Source organism: Monopterus albus, unplaced genomic scaffold (genome assembly GCF_001952655.1).
Source record: "Monopterus albus unplaced genomic scaffold, M_albus_1.0 scaffold232.1, whole genome shotgun sequence".
Classification (NCBI taxonomy): Eukaryota; Metazoa; Chordata; class Actinopteri; order Synbranchiformes; family Synbranchidae; genus Monopterus; species Monopterus albus.
The window spans coordinates 490,139-504,987 of record NW_018128112.1 but is presented as its reverse complement, the minus strand read 5'-3'; the positions used below and the strand labels follow the sequence as shown (position 1 = coordinate 504,987).

At 42.0% G+C, this 14,849-nt stretch overlaps 1 protein-coding gene across 1 annotated transcript in view; it reads right to left on the bottom strand.

Moving 5' to 3' along the window:
- The window catches only part of LOC109971703 (uncharacterized), a 30,623-nt gene that overhangs the window by 3,788 nt on the left and 11,986 nt on the right, over positions 1-14,849 (bottom strand). Inside the window, exons 10-30 of the mRNA XM_020620115.1 lie at positions 14,461-14,558; positions 13,897-14,069; positions 13,677-13,793; positions 12,688-12,963; positions 12,489-12,596; positions 12,079-12,210; positions 11,057-11,947; positions 10,039-10,269; positions 9,715-9,939; positions 9,374-9,601; positions 9,013-9,255; positions 8,660-8,854; positions 8,287-8,520; positions 7,867-8,073; positions 7,525-7,716; positions 6,677-6,882; positions 6,418-6,486; positions 6,261-6,305; positions 5,527-5,589; positions 3,984-4,163; positions 303-692 (exon numbers count right to left, since the gene is read on the bottom strand). Coding sequence (XP_020475771.1) covers positions 303-692; positions 3,984-4,163; positions 5,527-5,589; positions 6,261-6,305; positions 6,418-6,486; positions 6,677-6,882; positions 7,525-7,716; positions 7,867-8,073; positions 8,287-8,520; positions 8,660-8,854; positions 9,013-9,255; positions 9,374-9,601; positions 9,715-9,939; positions 10,039-10,269; positions 11,057-11,947; positions 12,079-12,210; positions 12,489-12,596; positions 12,688-12,963; positions 13,677-13,793; positions 13,897-14,069; positions 14,461-14,558 — 4,503 coding nt within the window. The remainder of the gene's footprint in view (positions 1-302; positions 693-3,983; positions 4,164-5,526; positions 5,590-6,260; positions 6,306-6,417; positions 6,487-6,676; positions 6,883-7,524; positions 7,717-7,866; positions 8,074-8,286; positions 8,521-8,659; positions 8,855-9,012; positions 9,256-9,373; positions 9,602-9,714; positions 9,940-10,038; positions 10,270-11,056; positions 11,948-12,078; positions 12,211-12,488; positions 12,597-12,687; positions 12,964-13,676; positions 13,794-13,896; positions 14,070-14,460; positions 14,559-14,849) is intronic.

Sequence of the window (14,849 nt, the reverse complement as noted above, 5' to 3'; positions counted from 1 at the left end):
AGGTTGGGAAGAAGATGAAACTGAAGTCAGTGTCAGAGACATTTTCTGGCAGAGAAGAATGTCCAGGTATTACAGTCACCCATCACCGTAGTTACGGCCTTAGAACAGCACTGGGCAACACCTTTGCAGCAACCAGAGTTACATTTGACTATGATGAGCATAATTCACACCACACAAATAAACCACCTGTACAGATTCACAAGTGGTGCTGCAAAGGAGTAAGAAAGGGTGGCAGTGTTGAAATCATACAGAGGCCACGCAGAGACAGAATCAGCATCGCCCTGATGGAGTCAGGAGGCTACCTGGAAGCAGCGTATGACATGCGGACCATCGCTCCTGAAATAGGAGGCTGGGGAAGATCCAGCTATCCTCCTAGAGCACTCCAACACTCCAGGGTGTGATTCTTCTTCCCCCTGGGTTTCAGCTAAAGCCTTACAGGAGTCGTCGTGGGAAGGAGGTAGATGTGCCATCTCCACCTCTACGATGGGCACCAAGGTGGTCTCAAAAACTACAACCTCATCTTGATCACATGACTCTTCCTCAAGAGGAGTGCCATGGGCTTCAACACTATGGGGATCACTCTTGTGGCTCACAGTGGAGCTGGGTTTGGTCAAAAAGCCCAAAGTGCTGCTGGTTTCCTCATGTGTAGCTTTTTCCTCTGAACCACTGCATAGGGAACTTTTGCACAAGCTCTAAAAAAGACATAACATAGTCACTATGTGTTTATAGGTGAAGTATTTCCTACTGACGCGATTAGTATACAAGCCAAATGTATCAATAGGTATGCATGTGAGTTAACAATATTGCAGTATGTATAGAGTATGTTCACAGAGAATCTATTTTACAGATGTATAGGATCACAGTGGTGGGCTGAGCAACACGGTTTGATTGCCACAGCTTAACAAAACATATTGTAGGCCCTGCACAACCCAGTGACCACAATCTACCCGTTTCCACATGACACATTAGATCAAATAAAATAAGATAATGACTACAGGTTTAACTGTATGAGTTATATTTCATCAATCCCTATAGTTTAGTATCTGTCAGAATGAAAAAGATTTCTCTTTTGTTTGAATTCAAATATGACACACACAACTAGTACAGCTAGGGTATGCACTCAGAGACAATATACTTTGTTTCAAAGATAATCTGAAATTTAAAGTCCAAACCTCTTGAAAGGAGCAAACATTCATTTGTACCACTGTATGTGTTGAATGCCTTTTATTCTTTGGTCAAAGTTGATTGTCAAAAATTCATGCAACAAGAAATCTCTTGCAGTTGCTACACAGTGCCTTGCCAAATACTGGTGAAGGACAAAGAGGTTAATAAGTATCACAATTAAGCTGCCTTGAGGACTCTCATCACAGGAAATACTACACTGTGACAAAGAATATTCCCAGTAACCAGACTAAAATGCCAGTCCTTGATTAAAGTTCTCTGGTACTTACTTAATGTTGTTTCAGAAAATGTGTATATCCAAAAGACATCACATCACAGTGATCAGTTTATCCAAAGACAATATACTAAGACAACTGGTGATATTAGTGCATCTCAAAATGTGTATAAAAGCAGGCTCAAAGAGACGTGGTCAGACAGTAAAAACCTCCAGACTTCAGTCTGTTGTTAGGTAATATTTGTTGGTTGGTGTGTATCTTTAAAGTGCAAACAATAACACAGAAAATCCCCCCAAAAAAGTAGCAGGTTAATTGTCATTTCCAGTCCTAATCAGTCTTTGGAGAACAGGTCTGTTTCTGGCTGGTCAAACCAGGGAAAACTGTGTTGCAGTGGGAAACAGAATGAATGGAAGTCTTGTTCCACAAAGACCAGAAAAAAGGAACAGCTCCTCAAGAGGAGCAGAGGATGAGAGATGAAGAATGCTACAGTGAGGCTGCAGAGGAGGCGTAGGAAGGATGAGGAGAAGAGAAAGCTAGAGGTTGATGGGTAGATGGACTAGGTGCGGTCTCCACGGGTCACACTCACACCTGTGTGGGGTTTCTGCAGGGTTGAGATGACCCCTCAGCTGCATTTGGAGTAGAAGTCTAGCAGGGGGCCGCGCGGGAGGCGGATGGCAAACTGAGGGGGGAGGAGGAGGAGGGGGGAAGAGAGATGAGGGAAATGTCTGCAATGACCAGCAGTGAACTGACGTTGTAAAAGTCAGAGATGGGCAATAACTTACTTCTGAATATACAAAATTTAAAGCATGCCAGAAGTGTTTTAACACTAGAAATGTGACTGTGACAGCAATTTTTGCTGTTGAGAGCATAGAAATATTACTGGCACATGCATTTTATACATTTATTTTCATGTTCTATATTTCACTTAATACTGGAAAGACAAAGTACTTGTAGTATCTCAAACAAAAAAGGCTGAATTCCCTACATTTCTGACATGGAGAAACGTCAGTAAGCTAAGGCCAGCTGAGTCAGTCTAGCCAGGATGATCTTGGCCTCTAGGGTGTTAAATTGCTGCAGATGCCCTGTGTGGCGTTATGCATGAGTGGTAAATGAGACTGGTACTGGCTGGAGGCTGATGGATAGCAAAAGCTATGAACTGTTTCAAATCTGAAATGACAAACTGTGACTGTGATTCATAACTGTAGGAGCCTCTGTCTTGTAACACACATTTACTCTCACTACAAGTACAAAGACAAATAACCTTGTGAAAGTGAGCATGTGCATGCCAACGCGTGTCAATTCCACTTTGCAAACAGCATCTGTCGACTGCTTCCATCAAACACTTTGCACATTTGCTTTGATTTCAGTGCAACTGTAATGCATCCTGACAATATGATGTACTTGGGGGCATTAATCTCCAAGTGTAAAAGCTGTTTATGTCTAAACAACTACGATGCGCTTGAATTAATGTTTCATTGAAATGCACACAAAATGACCCTCAGTAGATGACACTTAAGTGATATCAGCTCAACTAAATAGGCGTTGTGTTCCTGGTACACTTAAAAGCTTCCAATGCAACTTTTAATGCTACAAATGTATTAGTTTTATACTGGAATCCTGTGATAGTTACATTATTATTTACTACAGTAAAGGGAGAGTGGGTCAAAACCGTGGCTACAACTGTGAGTGAGGCCTTGTCTCTTCATGAAAAAAAAACAACCAAGGTTTGGAGAAAGCAGCAGCCATAAAGAAAAACAAAGAAATAACAGCACAAAATGAAAGTGCATACATCAAAAGTACTAAAAGCAGAAAGAAAGCTTAACAATGAAAAGGAGGGATGGAAGAAAGGGGAAAAGGTCAACTCTGTTCAGTGTCAGAACGTGCAAAAATTCAAGAGAGCGGTCTTCTCCGAGTCATGCAGTACATTTGCAAAGTCCAGTCTGTCAGTCATGCAACACAAACATGTCAGACTTCAGAGGCATCCAATGCAAACAACAAACCAAAGTGAGCTCTCTCAGTGTGGGAACCCAGTCCAAAGGATGCCTCACACACATTAGTCTTTTATAGTACAGACCCTATTCAACAAGCCAAACTGCATTCTTCATACACATGCATGTGTTATGCACCACCTGCTATTGTCTTCAAAAGGTCTGTACATGCACACACAATCCATTACTGTATATGCAAACTATCAGAGAACCAAGAACGACAACTGGAAGAGCCAGTTTTTTTTTATATTCATCACATAAAAAACGAATAAAGTTATGCAGCAATTCAATGTTTAAAATGACGTAACTATTACTCACACACATGCTGTTACAAACTATAGTTTCACGTTCTTCTGCTCCATTACTAATTCATGCACACTGCTCATGTTAGTACAGTGGTGTTTTTAAGTGCAATAACCTCTGTAAATGTAGAACCATGACAAATGTGATGAGGCAACTTGAATCAAGTCAGTTCAGGAATTGATCATTGTAATGAGTTCATTCAAGTGAAATTTCCTTTATTTGTATGATTTCCTCCAATTCTTGAACTGAGAGACTTTCATATATTAAGAGCTGTGTGTTTTCTGTGAAGACTTACCCCATCCGCACTGGGCAAAGGTTGACCATTGATTCCCAGGGTGTGGAACGGAGAGTGTGTGGACAGGCGCTTGTCCCACTCGCTGGGCCTCGACTCTGGGACTGCTTCCATGAAGTTCCTCTTCAGCTCACTGATACTGGCATGATGCCTGAGCAGGTCATCCTGTGGCTTATCGAATTCCTATATGGAGGAAAGTTGAGAGGGGAAAACAGGGACCAGGGCACCAGGAAGTTTGAGTAGAGAGACAAGTGACGTAAGGAAAAAAGGGCAGGGGGATAAGAAGTGAGGATAGATAGTGTAGTTGGATGAGGAGGAAAAGGATGAAGGACATGTTCATAGTTGGGAGAGAAGGAGAGATTAACAAAGAGAGAATGAGATAAGAAAGTCAGATATTCTTCTTCTGTTTATGTACAATTTGCATTGACATATTGCTGATTAAATAAATAAGCAGAAGCAGCGTTAACTAGTGATTCTAACAAAACATGAATTAGAGGGGGTCAATCTGGATGACTGTACAGTGTACAGACTATCAGACTCTTTTTCAGTGGAAATTCAGAGGAGCCTGTGCCACGATTTATCAAAGTGGATTATTACTTGTGGAAGGGTATAAGCTGTTAACTACACAGCACAGCATTATGATCTATTTCATTAAAAAAATAAAGGAGCAGGAGAGGAGGTGATAGCAGACATGGTACAATTTGTCAAAAAAGAAGCCTCAGTATAAATGGAAACCTGTTCATTAAACACAAATGAACAAAAGCAACAGTAGCAGCACTGATTTGGCAACATTTAGCACCAAGTTGACCTTTATGGACAAGTGCAAAGCGCTGACAATCGTCTTTCTGAACACACTACAGACAATGTTCTCGTTAATGGACAAGTGCTTGTTAAGTGTCAATCATGACTTATTGTGGTGCCCAAGAGCAACTTAATGACAAGTGTTGCTCCAAACGTCATTCCTTTCATACATAACAGCACAGATGTATAATTAATTCAATTTTCAATTCTATGGTCAAAAGATGTCATTTGCATAATTGCTAAGAATGTGCAATGCATAACTGGCAGGTTAAAAAAGGCGGTGGAGAAATAAAGAGCAAAAGCAGGAACAGGAGAATACTGATGATCTGGAAAAAATGATATCAAATGGAGCTGCTAGTGAATCCTGGCATGAAAAACTAAAAAGTGTCTAGAAAAGCTCTTGCCATCCCCCCTTAGTTCATAAACCACATCACATGGCTGATAAGTAGGGACACCTAAAGGATGCTAGGGAGTGCAGCATCCTTAGGTCTGTTCATACCAATGCGAGTATAAGAATACTGACCATAACCCAGTACTTATTTGTTGCAGGTTCAACAGCACTCTCCTGAAACAACTGGATTAGACTGATGTTGCCACACACATTTATTATGTCATTTACAGCCAATCCATTATGCTGATGCAAAAAGTGTGAGTCATGCCACATGCAAGCGTGATATTAAAACAGCAGGCAATGTGCCAAAGAGCAAGAAAATACAGCTAGAGAATCTCCAGAAGGGATACAAACCTCCAACATTAAAATGCTATGTCTGATATAAATTGAGTCACCCTCAATTTTCTTTGCTCTTCTCTGTGAAAAATGAAAAGAACAAAAAGGCGTGGGTTTGTTTCAGTTTTCCTGTATGTTGGCATCAAACTGCCACACCTTGGACATGCATACGATAAAGTTCACTAAAGTGTTAATACAACAGACAAGAGGAACTATGAGGAGTCTGCATGCAAAACTGTTTGGGGCCAAGTGACCATGGGAGCTACACTGTCATGTTATACTGAAGTTCTAGTGGATAATATTTTTGAATGAGAAAAAAAAAAAGAACTGTGGAGTGGTAGGAATGTGATAAAACACCATTTATCATGCCCCTTCTACGTAAAGTGCATTTAATAAGAACTCATGCATGTGCCCATTCCAGGGTTTACGACAACAGCAAGCAATGAGAAGGAACATATGCGTCTAAAACTCTTAAACTCATGTAAACACACATTTTGAAGCAAGCATGATCTCTTCATATTTAAGTTACATTACTCTATTACCAGTAGTCACTCACTGTTTAGTGTTTTTTTATATATTTGTACATTTTTCTACCTCTTTAAATATTCAAACCTCGACCGTTTAAGGCCTAGCCATACGGAAGCACAACATGAGAAGAGGGTGAAATTAGTCCCTTTGATGAGAAGCTCGATATCATCAGAACGGAGGTGGAGAAATGACTACGAAGAGACAAACGAGGCTAATTATCTGACCTTTCGCATTCGGATCACCTCCGTGCTCGCCACCTCAGACTCGTGCTACCCCAGGGATAGAGAGAGGGACACGTGTTGGTATCCTCTACTCACAGACATAGTGGTAACGTGTCTTTCTGGGGGGGGCACATGCAAGAGGCCAGTGTCTGGCACTAACCTGAATGTCCCCATTGATGGTGGATATAAGTGAAGAGTCTACTTCTCTCTGGTCCCTCCACACTGCTGGCTACAGCAGCAAGAGAGGCACAGTTCACACTCAAGATACAAAAAACAATCTCCACCCTGCACTCTGGCAGCTTTTATCAACTAGGAGGAGTTCTACATCTGATGCTACATTCTTCTTGCACATAAACATTTAGACTTCAGCTGAAATTACATTACAAACATGTAAAAGAGTGATCAGAGAAATTGAATACCTTGACCTCAGCCACAGCCTCAATTTTTGAGGGCTCCACTGCTTCAACAGTGACCTCCAGTTTTCTTTCCACCTGGTGGCTGGTTTTGATTGGAGTAGAGGTCTGGGGCTGTTCAAAAGGGGCCATGGGAATCCCTGCCTCTACCAGAGCAGCATGGGAGAAGACCGGAGCACTGACAGGACGGGTGCCCCTCTGCATGCTCACCACTGTACAAAATATAGACAAAATGGAAACATGGATAAAAAGGAAATATGTTTTATGAAGGATTCAGATCGTGTTTGACATGATCAAATCCTCTCAGTGAGTGGAATGCACATTGAAGCAGCCTTTACAGTAAATAAACACAGTAACAGACAAGAAAACAACTATGTAAATTATACTTACAGTCTCAAGCCTCAATATGATCAGATAAGAGCGCACACAGTGCAGGGGTATACTGTACCATAGATACTTAGTCGAGTCTTTTTTAAAAAGGAAAAGCACACTTCAGAGCCAGAGGTAGGCCAGAAGCAAAAATCCACACAGTAGAATGAGAGCAAAAGCACAGTTTAGTTCTTGTTATGATCCAATGGTGGAAGCAAAGGCACAAGATTTTAGGCTGCAAAGAGCTAAAAAGCTCTATGAACCAGTGAAAAGCTGAGGTTAAGAAAGCGTTATTTCTTCAATCTGCATAGCAATGTCAGATATCCTTGAAGAACGGTGAGTGTGAGCTGCCACTTGTGGAGAGAAGTCAGTGTGTCCTGTAAACAGGCTGCATATGTTAGTAAGTGTTTAATGGAGCGATGAAGCCATGATCATGTGTAAGCAATTAATCTGTAACAAACAAACCCAAACAAGAAAAAAAATACCTGACTCTTTGTGGCCAGCATCTAGTATAGCAAACCAGTCATCACTGACATGTGTATATGGGATAGGATGTCTTTCTTCCAGGATCCGTTTCTCAAACTGTGGTCTCATCTCAGAAATAGCAATCCTTGTTTTGGCCACAGCAGGTGGGTGTCTGGCCTCTACCGGGAACTGGATGCACTCAGAGACAGTGACTAACACAAATACATAACCAGGTATTATTGTGGAAATTTAGCACAAAATATTAGGACACTTCTAATATAAGAAAAACTGCGAAATGACTGCTTAAGCCTTGAGAAACAGCAGAGGGCAAATGTCAACGAAAAGTGATGCACGGTTTATACCTGATTTCTTAGGGGTCACATCCAGAAGAATAAACCAATCATCTTCAACCTCTCTGACTGCTGGACGTGGTCTGTGCTGTACCACCTGCTCCTGCTGCCACATCTCCTCTACTAGAGCAACTCTCTGCTGTGCTCTCTGCTCTATGGCTGCAAAATCTCTAGCTGGTCTTGTTTCAGCATACAGACGGATAGGTTCACCCACAGCAACTAATGTAAAATACATACACAGCCACGTCGATATTACGCTCAACCACAACGACTAATACGCAAACATACAGGTAAATAAACCTAATGCAAATTTATTTTAATATTTTTGATGGAGTTGTTTGAGGTTTAAAGCACACAAAAAAAGCATCAGGTTCATGTACAGGCCAGGCCTTTTAGTACAGTGTATGCAGAACCTTTGGCAACAAAAGATACCTGGTGGTATGACAACAGGCTTTTCTCGGATGACGTCAAACAGGACAAACCAATCATCTCCCCCTTCTCTTTCTGCCAGTGGTGCAATTTGGATCGGTCTAATTTCAGACAAACGCGTCTCATCTTGCCTGCTGTCCACGCCAATTATCATCTTCTTCCACATTCTAGTCTCTGTGGTTGTCACCTCAGCCATAGATGTCTTCTTCATATCCGGAATAATTGCAAGAGGAGTAACTGGTATGAACAGAGTCAAAAAAAATGAGCAAAACTCTGCTCTGACTTTAAAAGCAGACAAAAGCTGCAGACACACTATAACAATCTGCAAAAAGTAAATGTAAAAAGAGTGAATTCTGACAGGATGCAAACAGAATACCTGTCGGCAGCATGGCTGGCTCTTTATGAATAGGATCAGACAGCACAAACCAGTCATCATCTCTCTCAAGCAGTGGCTGGGGAGGCTGTGGTCTAAGCTGGTCACGATCGACCTGCTGCAGCTTCTGCTCTATGCTTATCACCTCAATTTCATGTTCAACACTTGGATAAATTTGGCTCAATACTGCCAATGAAACTGAAAACAAACACAATTAATACTTCAGCCAAAACCTTCATACGTATAACGAAAATCAGTTCTGGTAGTTTACTTGACATACAGTTCATTTGTAAGAAAGGCTTCTTCGATGTAATGTGTGTGAAAAAAAAAAAAAAGCTTTTGAAGGTTGTGGGTACCTGGAGGCACGTAAGAAGTTTCTCTGGGAACAGCATCTAGCAGCACAAACCAATCATCATCTCTTTCTTTCACTGGCTGGGATATTTGTTGTCTTGAAATTATTTGCACAGGAGGCTTCTTTTCTTCTCTCTGTACCATAGTCTCTTCAACTACAACCTCCTTCTTGGACTCGATTGCTACTGTTTCAACAGCAGTAGAAATCTTTACTTCAGGATAAAGCTGAACATACTTGGCCATGGCAACTGAAGACAAAGACAATCAATGTGCATTGTAAGATGCAAGGCCAATAAAAGCGGCAAAATAACCATGCAAGTGTGTATAGAGGGACTGAGATGGAGCACAGGAGAAAGTTAGCAGTACCTGGTGGAACAAATGCTGGTTCTCTAATGGGAACATCCAGCAGCACAAACCAGTCTTCTTCTCTCTCTTTCACAGCCTGTGGAAGTGCAACTACTTGCTTTTCCCTCAGCTCTGGTTTTATTTCTCCGTCTTCTATAACAACCTCCACTCTTCTCTCCCTCCGCTCAACTGCTGTGATTTCAACCACAGAGACACGTTCTTCTGGAGACACTTGCTCCACAACAGCAACTAAACCAAAAGAGAGCAAAATCCTCAGACACTTAAGAATAAGTCTCTACAAGGCTCACAGTAAGTGCTTTATTTGATAAAGCTGTGAAGCACTGGGGGGATTTTAGCAGTACCTAGTGGTACATATGATGTCTCTATGGGAACAGCATCCAGCAACTCAAACCAGTCATCATCTCTGTCTGTCACTGGCTGTTGTGGGATTTCTTGTATGTGAGCTGGAGCCTCTCCTATTATCTTTCTCCTTTCAGCAACCACTTCTCTAATCGCCTCACTTGCTGCAATTCCAACCACAGAGACCAAGCCTTCGGCGTCCATCTGGTCTCGTCTCTTCAAGATAACTGATATGAGCAGAAACTGTCTTAACACAAAAAATACAATACAAAACGCAAGAAAGTCAAAGTTTTTTTTAAGCAGTACAGAGGGGATTTTAGAAATACCTGGTGGTACATAAGGCGTTTCTCTCAGAATAACATCCAGCAACACAAACCAGTCATCCTCTCTTTCTGTGACCATCTGTGAGGGTGAGATCTCCGGTGCACCGTACACTTCCTCTTCCCTTATTTGTCTCTCCTCTGCTATGCTCTCTATTTTCTTCTCAACTGTCGCAATCTCAGTCTTTGAGGTGAAATACTCACCTTCATCCACCTGAGCATGTTCCACAGTGGTAACTAGCAGAGTAAAGACACAGAATCTTTGAACAGGGGAACAAACATGCAGCACCAAAAAGCTCACAAAAAACAGGGCAGGATTCTGGGCTTACTCTCAATTGAAAGAAAGACTCTATAAGGCAGATATCAATATTACCAAGACCGCACACCCACACTCAAGAATCACAAACAACAAACACCTCATAGCAGCTCAAACAACTACAAAGCAGTCGATTATAACAAACGAACAAAAACTAGCTGGTTAATATGTTAATATTGTTGTTTTGGCACATTAATTCAACTCTTAACGATGATATTTATATCTGTGACTTAAAATTTTAAATGTTATGAATGAAAAACACTTTAAATTATCCTCGATACTGTGGCACACCTTTTAAATCATTTCTCACTGTGTTAAATGCACAATACATAAAAAAAATTAAGACTACAGTTGCTTCTGATCCCGTGCTATCCATATTTTTCTACATCTACATCAACCATATTTTTGCCAGTTCTATAGTTGTTGATTCCATGATACTGGAGGCACCTGAATATAACCCAGAATTATACTCGGCGCAGACCGGCCTTTCATAAATGTGAAATAATAGCTATAAAAATAGGAGAATGGCAATCAAAATGAGCTAAGAAGCGGCTTGGTAACTTCTGACATCAGCTTTCCACTGAATCTAAAGAGGGGTTTGTGGACTAAATGTAAACAGTATGCAGAAAATGAGGAAACTGCAGTGAGATTACAAGATTAGAGAGATTAGTAGAGTTTTAGAGCTGTGCACACAATGACATACTGTACCTAGTGGTTTGAAAGCAGCTTTGTACGGAGGGCGATCAAACACTATGAACCAGACATCCTCATCCATGAGAGATCTCTCCTGTACTTCTCTCTCCATTCTCTCCTCCACTAATTCTGTCTTACGCCATATCTTTTGTTTTTCTAACACCTCCTGTGATATTGCACCAGGCTGTAGCAGCACATCTTCCATATCTTCCTGCTGCTCCCCTCTCTCATCTATAGTTGTCAGACCCTTCTTAGTCCTATGCTCCACCTTCTGGTATGCTACTACAGAGCTGGTGCCGACACCATCTGGAAGGCCAAACCTCTCTTCCACCTCATCTTGCCATAGGCCAAACCTCTCTTCCACCTCATCTTGCCATTCTTTTTCTATCTGGAGTAGCTTCTCTCTCAAACTATCATCTAACAGAATCTCACCTTTCACCATTTTGCTCTCTTGCTTCACCCTGAGCTCTCCCTCTTCAGGCAACAAGCCTTTTAAAAACACCTTTTTTATTTCCTCTTCCAACTCATCCACTTCATCTTCTTCTGTCTCTATGCTCCTAACATATTTCTTCACCACTCTTTCAGTTATACGTTCCACTTGTATTTGTTTTTCCCGCTCCAAATCTCCCTCTTCTTTTCTTAACTTGTCAACCTCCTCCTCTCCCAGTTCTTCCTCTATTACCTCCTGAAGTCTCGCTGCCATACCATCCACTTCTTGGAGCTTTTCCTCAAAACCCCTCACTTCCCTCAGCCTCCTTTCCAAAACATTCACCTCCCTGAGCTTGTCTACCAAGATCACTTTTTCCTGATGCCTCTCAGTGACCTCCTCGTTGGTTAGCACCTGCTCTCCCACACTTATGCCCTGTTCCTCCTTCTTTTGGACCCGGAACCGGGCTGGAGGTGAGACTGGAAAAAGCAGAGGTGCAGGTAAAGCTATGAAGCATGAAAGGAACTAAAATTTGATTCATACTGCAAGCTGCGGAAGTATTATTTAAAAAATGTCTGCGGGCTATTATTTTCCACACAAAGAAACTCACATGGTTTGTCGACATGTTCAAGTGGGGACAGGCTGAAGATTCGATCAAAGTATAGGAACCAGTCATCTTGCAGTTTTAACACTGGTTGCAAAAGCCTGTCAAAAGAGTTCCTCTTTGCCAAGCTGAGCTTAGCTGACAACATCAGGAAAAACAACACTCAGTACTTTCATACCAAATGAGCAAACCCACACAAATCTCAAAGCAACTGAACAACAACAGCAGAATCATGTCTGGTTTCTATGAAACCCTTGAAGGATAATGTAGCATATACTGAGAGCATTCTGGCCACAATGTAATGAAATTTAATTGCATGTTGTTTAGCAGTTGCATTCAGAGTACAACAGTCAGAGAGTGCAGACCGCCTATTAATGGACTAGTTACAGTTTGGCTGGTGTTACAAGCATAGATACCTGGCTCTTTCACAGAATCAAAAGGTGGGACAAAGGGAAATGAAGGATGGCGATGCAGTAGTGTAGACCACTCCTCATCTTCCTTTCCCCCTTGTTGTTGCTCATCAGATGCCAGCTCCTCAGTGACTGACTGGGTGATGCTCCTCAGTGACTTACTGGGTGAGGACCTGAAAACCAGTCTGCCCAGTCTCAGTGTCAGATGCCAGCTCCTCAGTGACTGACTGGGTGATGACCTGAGAACCAGTCTGCCCAGTCTCAGTGTCAGATGCCAGCTCCTCAGTGACTGACTGGGTGATGACCTGAGAACCAGTCTGCCCAGTCTCAGTGTCAGATGCCAGCTCCTCAGTGACTGACTGGGTGATGACCTGAGAGCCAGTCTGCCCAGTCTCAGTGTCCTGCCAGGTTACTGTGACTATGTGAACAGACTGACCCTCCTCCCAGGGCCGAATAAACATTTGCTCAGACTCCCCTCTGGCTGTGAAGACATGATGAGGTGATGGCAGTTATGTAATGGTTTAGCCGGAGTGATGATGGCCACTGTGAATGCTTCACAGCGCTTCAAGCATGTTTTTCAACTAGGATGCCAAGCGCAACATTACTGCGAGTCCAGTAAAGTGAGGTTAGTATAAAGCTGAATGAAAGATGCCTGTCATCCTTCAGAATGAGAACAGTTAAAAAGGGCAACAATGGCCATAAAACGTTTCCACCTTTATGCAGTTTAATGATGCTGCTGGAGAAGTAGTGAATGTGTCAGTTGTTTAAGGTACTAATATAAATATACATGCAACAAGCAAATGAAAGCAATCCAAGCAGCTATTTTTGAAAATGCCAAAAAAGGGCAACAGCCAAGTCTTTAAATGCCTGCGTGCAGTTAAGCATGTAAGGAAATGCATAATTTTTTCCCTTTTAGGGTTCAAAATGACCCAAGTCACCCTGGGATAATGCCAGGGGAAGTAGAAGGTGGGTGTCATTATGTCAGAACAGGTCACAAGTCATCTTCCTGACAAGCTGACAAGCTGTGCCAAAGGTGAACGACAATGTCTTCAAACGCTTATAAGCATTAAAGCAAATGAGCCATAATGGATGGGCATGTTACATGATGCAGCCATGTTGTTTGAGAACAAGAATAAAATAAATTCTGCAAATATGCCAAAAAGCGCAGGTATAGCTCCACACAGTTCCTGGTACCTTGGAATTCAGGAGAAGGCTGAGGTTTGTCAGATGTCAGCGTCAAGGACCAGTCATCAACCTCAGACTCGGTTGATGCTGAAAGCTGTTGCACAAACTGGAGAGTCTCATCTCCAGCTGCAAGAGTGAAACAAGTCAGAGAGTGGAAGCTGTGCTTTTATTACGAGATGCACTCGTGACAGAATGATACCAACAACGATTCACACACACTTGCACATACCTCCATCTAGGTTATGGGACAGCCTCTTGCTTGCAGAGCGTGTGAAGCGAGGAGCTGGACGGTCAATCATAGAACTTGCTTGGCGGGTCTGGGCCTGAGTACGTCCGCTGTACCGGAACTTTGAGCCCAAGACAAGGAAGCGCCGTGATGATGGAGTCTCCACTGTTGAAACTCTGAGGAACAGAAGTGTTCACTTATTTTCATCTACCCATTATTTAATCTATTTGGTATTTTCATCACACACCAGGGGTTCAAACAGAAATGACATCGTATCACATCAAAGAATTTGGCATTCCCTAAAAACTGCACTGTTGAATAACAATGACAGCAACAGCTCTGACCTTTATCTCATGAAGTAGAGAAAACCTTCTAAGTTTAATTCTAAGGTCATGTACCATGGGTGTGTAGCTTTCCTCAGTGGTTAAACTGCCAGGGAGCCAATATAGGAATTAAGCTGCAGAGACCGGTGAGCCAATTATCAAGGGGATAGGCAGAAACTGAGAATGACTTCTGTTGCCAGGGAGGGATGTGTCACTCATAATAAGGAGAGTGACCAGTTCTTACCTGAAGAAGGTATGGTGTTCAACACAAACTTTCCACAACTTCTTTGCAGCTTTGTAGTTGGGTAGTTTGAAGCCAATTGTGCTTTCATACTGCTCTTGCTGTAGGTAAAGAAACAAATCTAAAGTCAAAGTCTGATATAATGATCTTATGCTGATGGCATTTTTCTGCCATGCAATATGACATACTACACTTCCCAGAGTTCGCTGAATGAATATATTATCAATCCTGGAAGGATTTTGATTCTGAAAGAGAATCCTTTAAAATACAGTCAGGGAAAAAAGTATTTGAACCCCAGCTGATGTTGTAAGTTTGCCCACTAACAAAGAAATGATCAGTCTACAATTTCAATGGTAGGTTTATTTGAACAGTGAGAGATACAACAATAACAA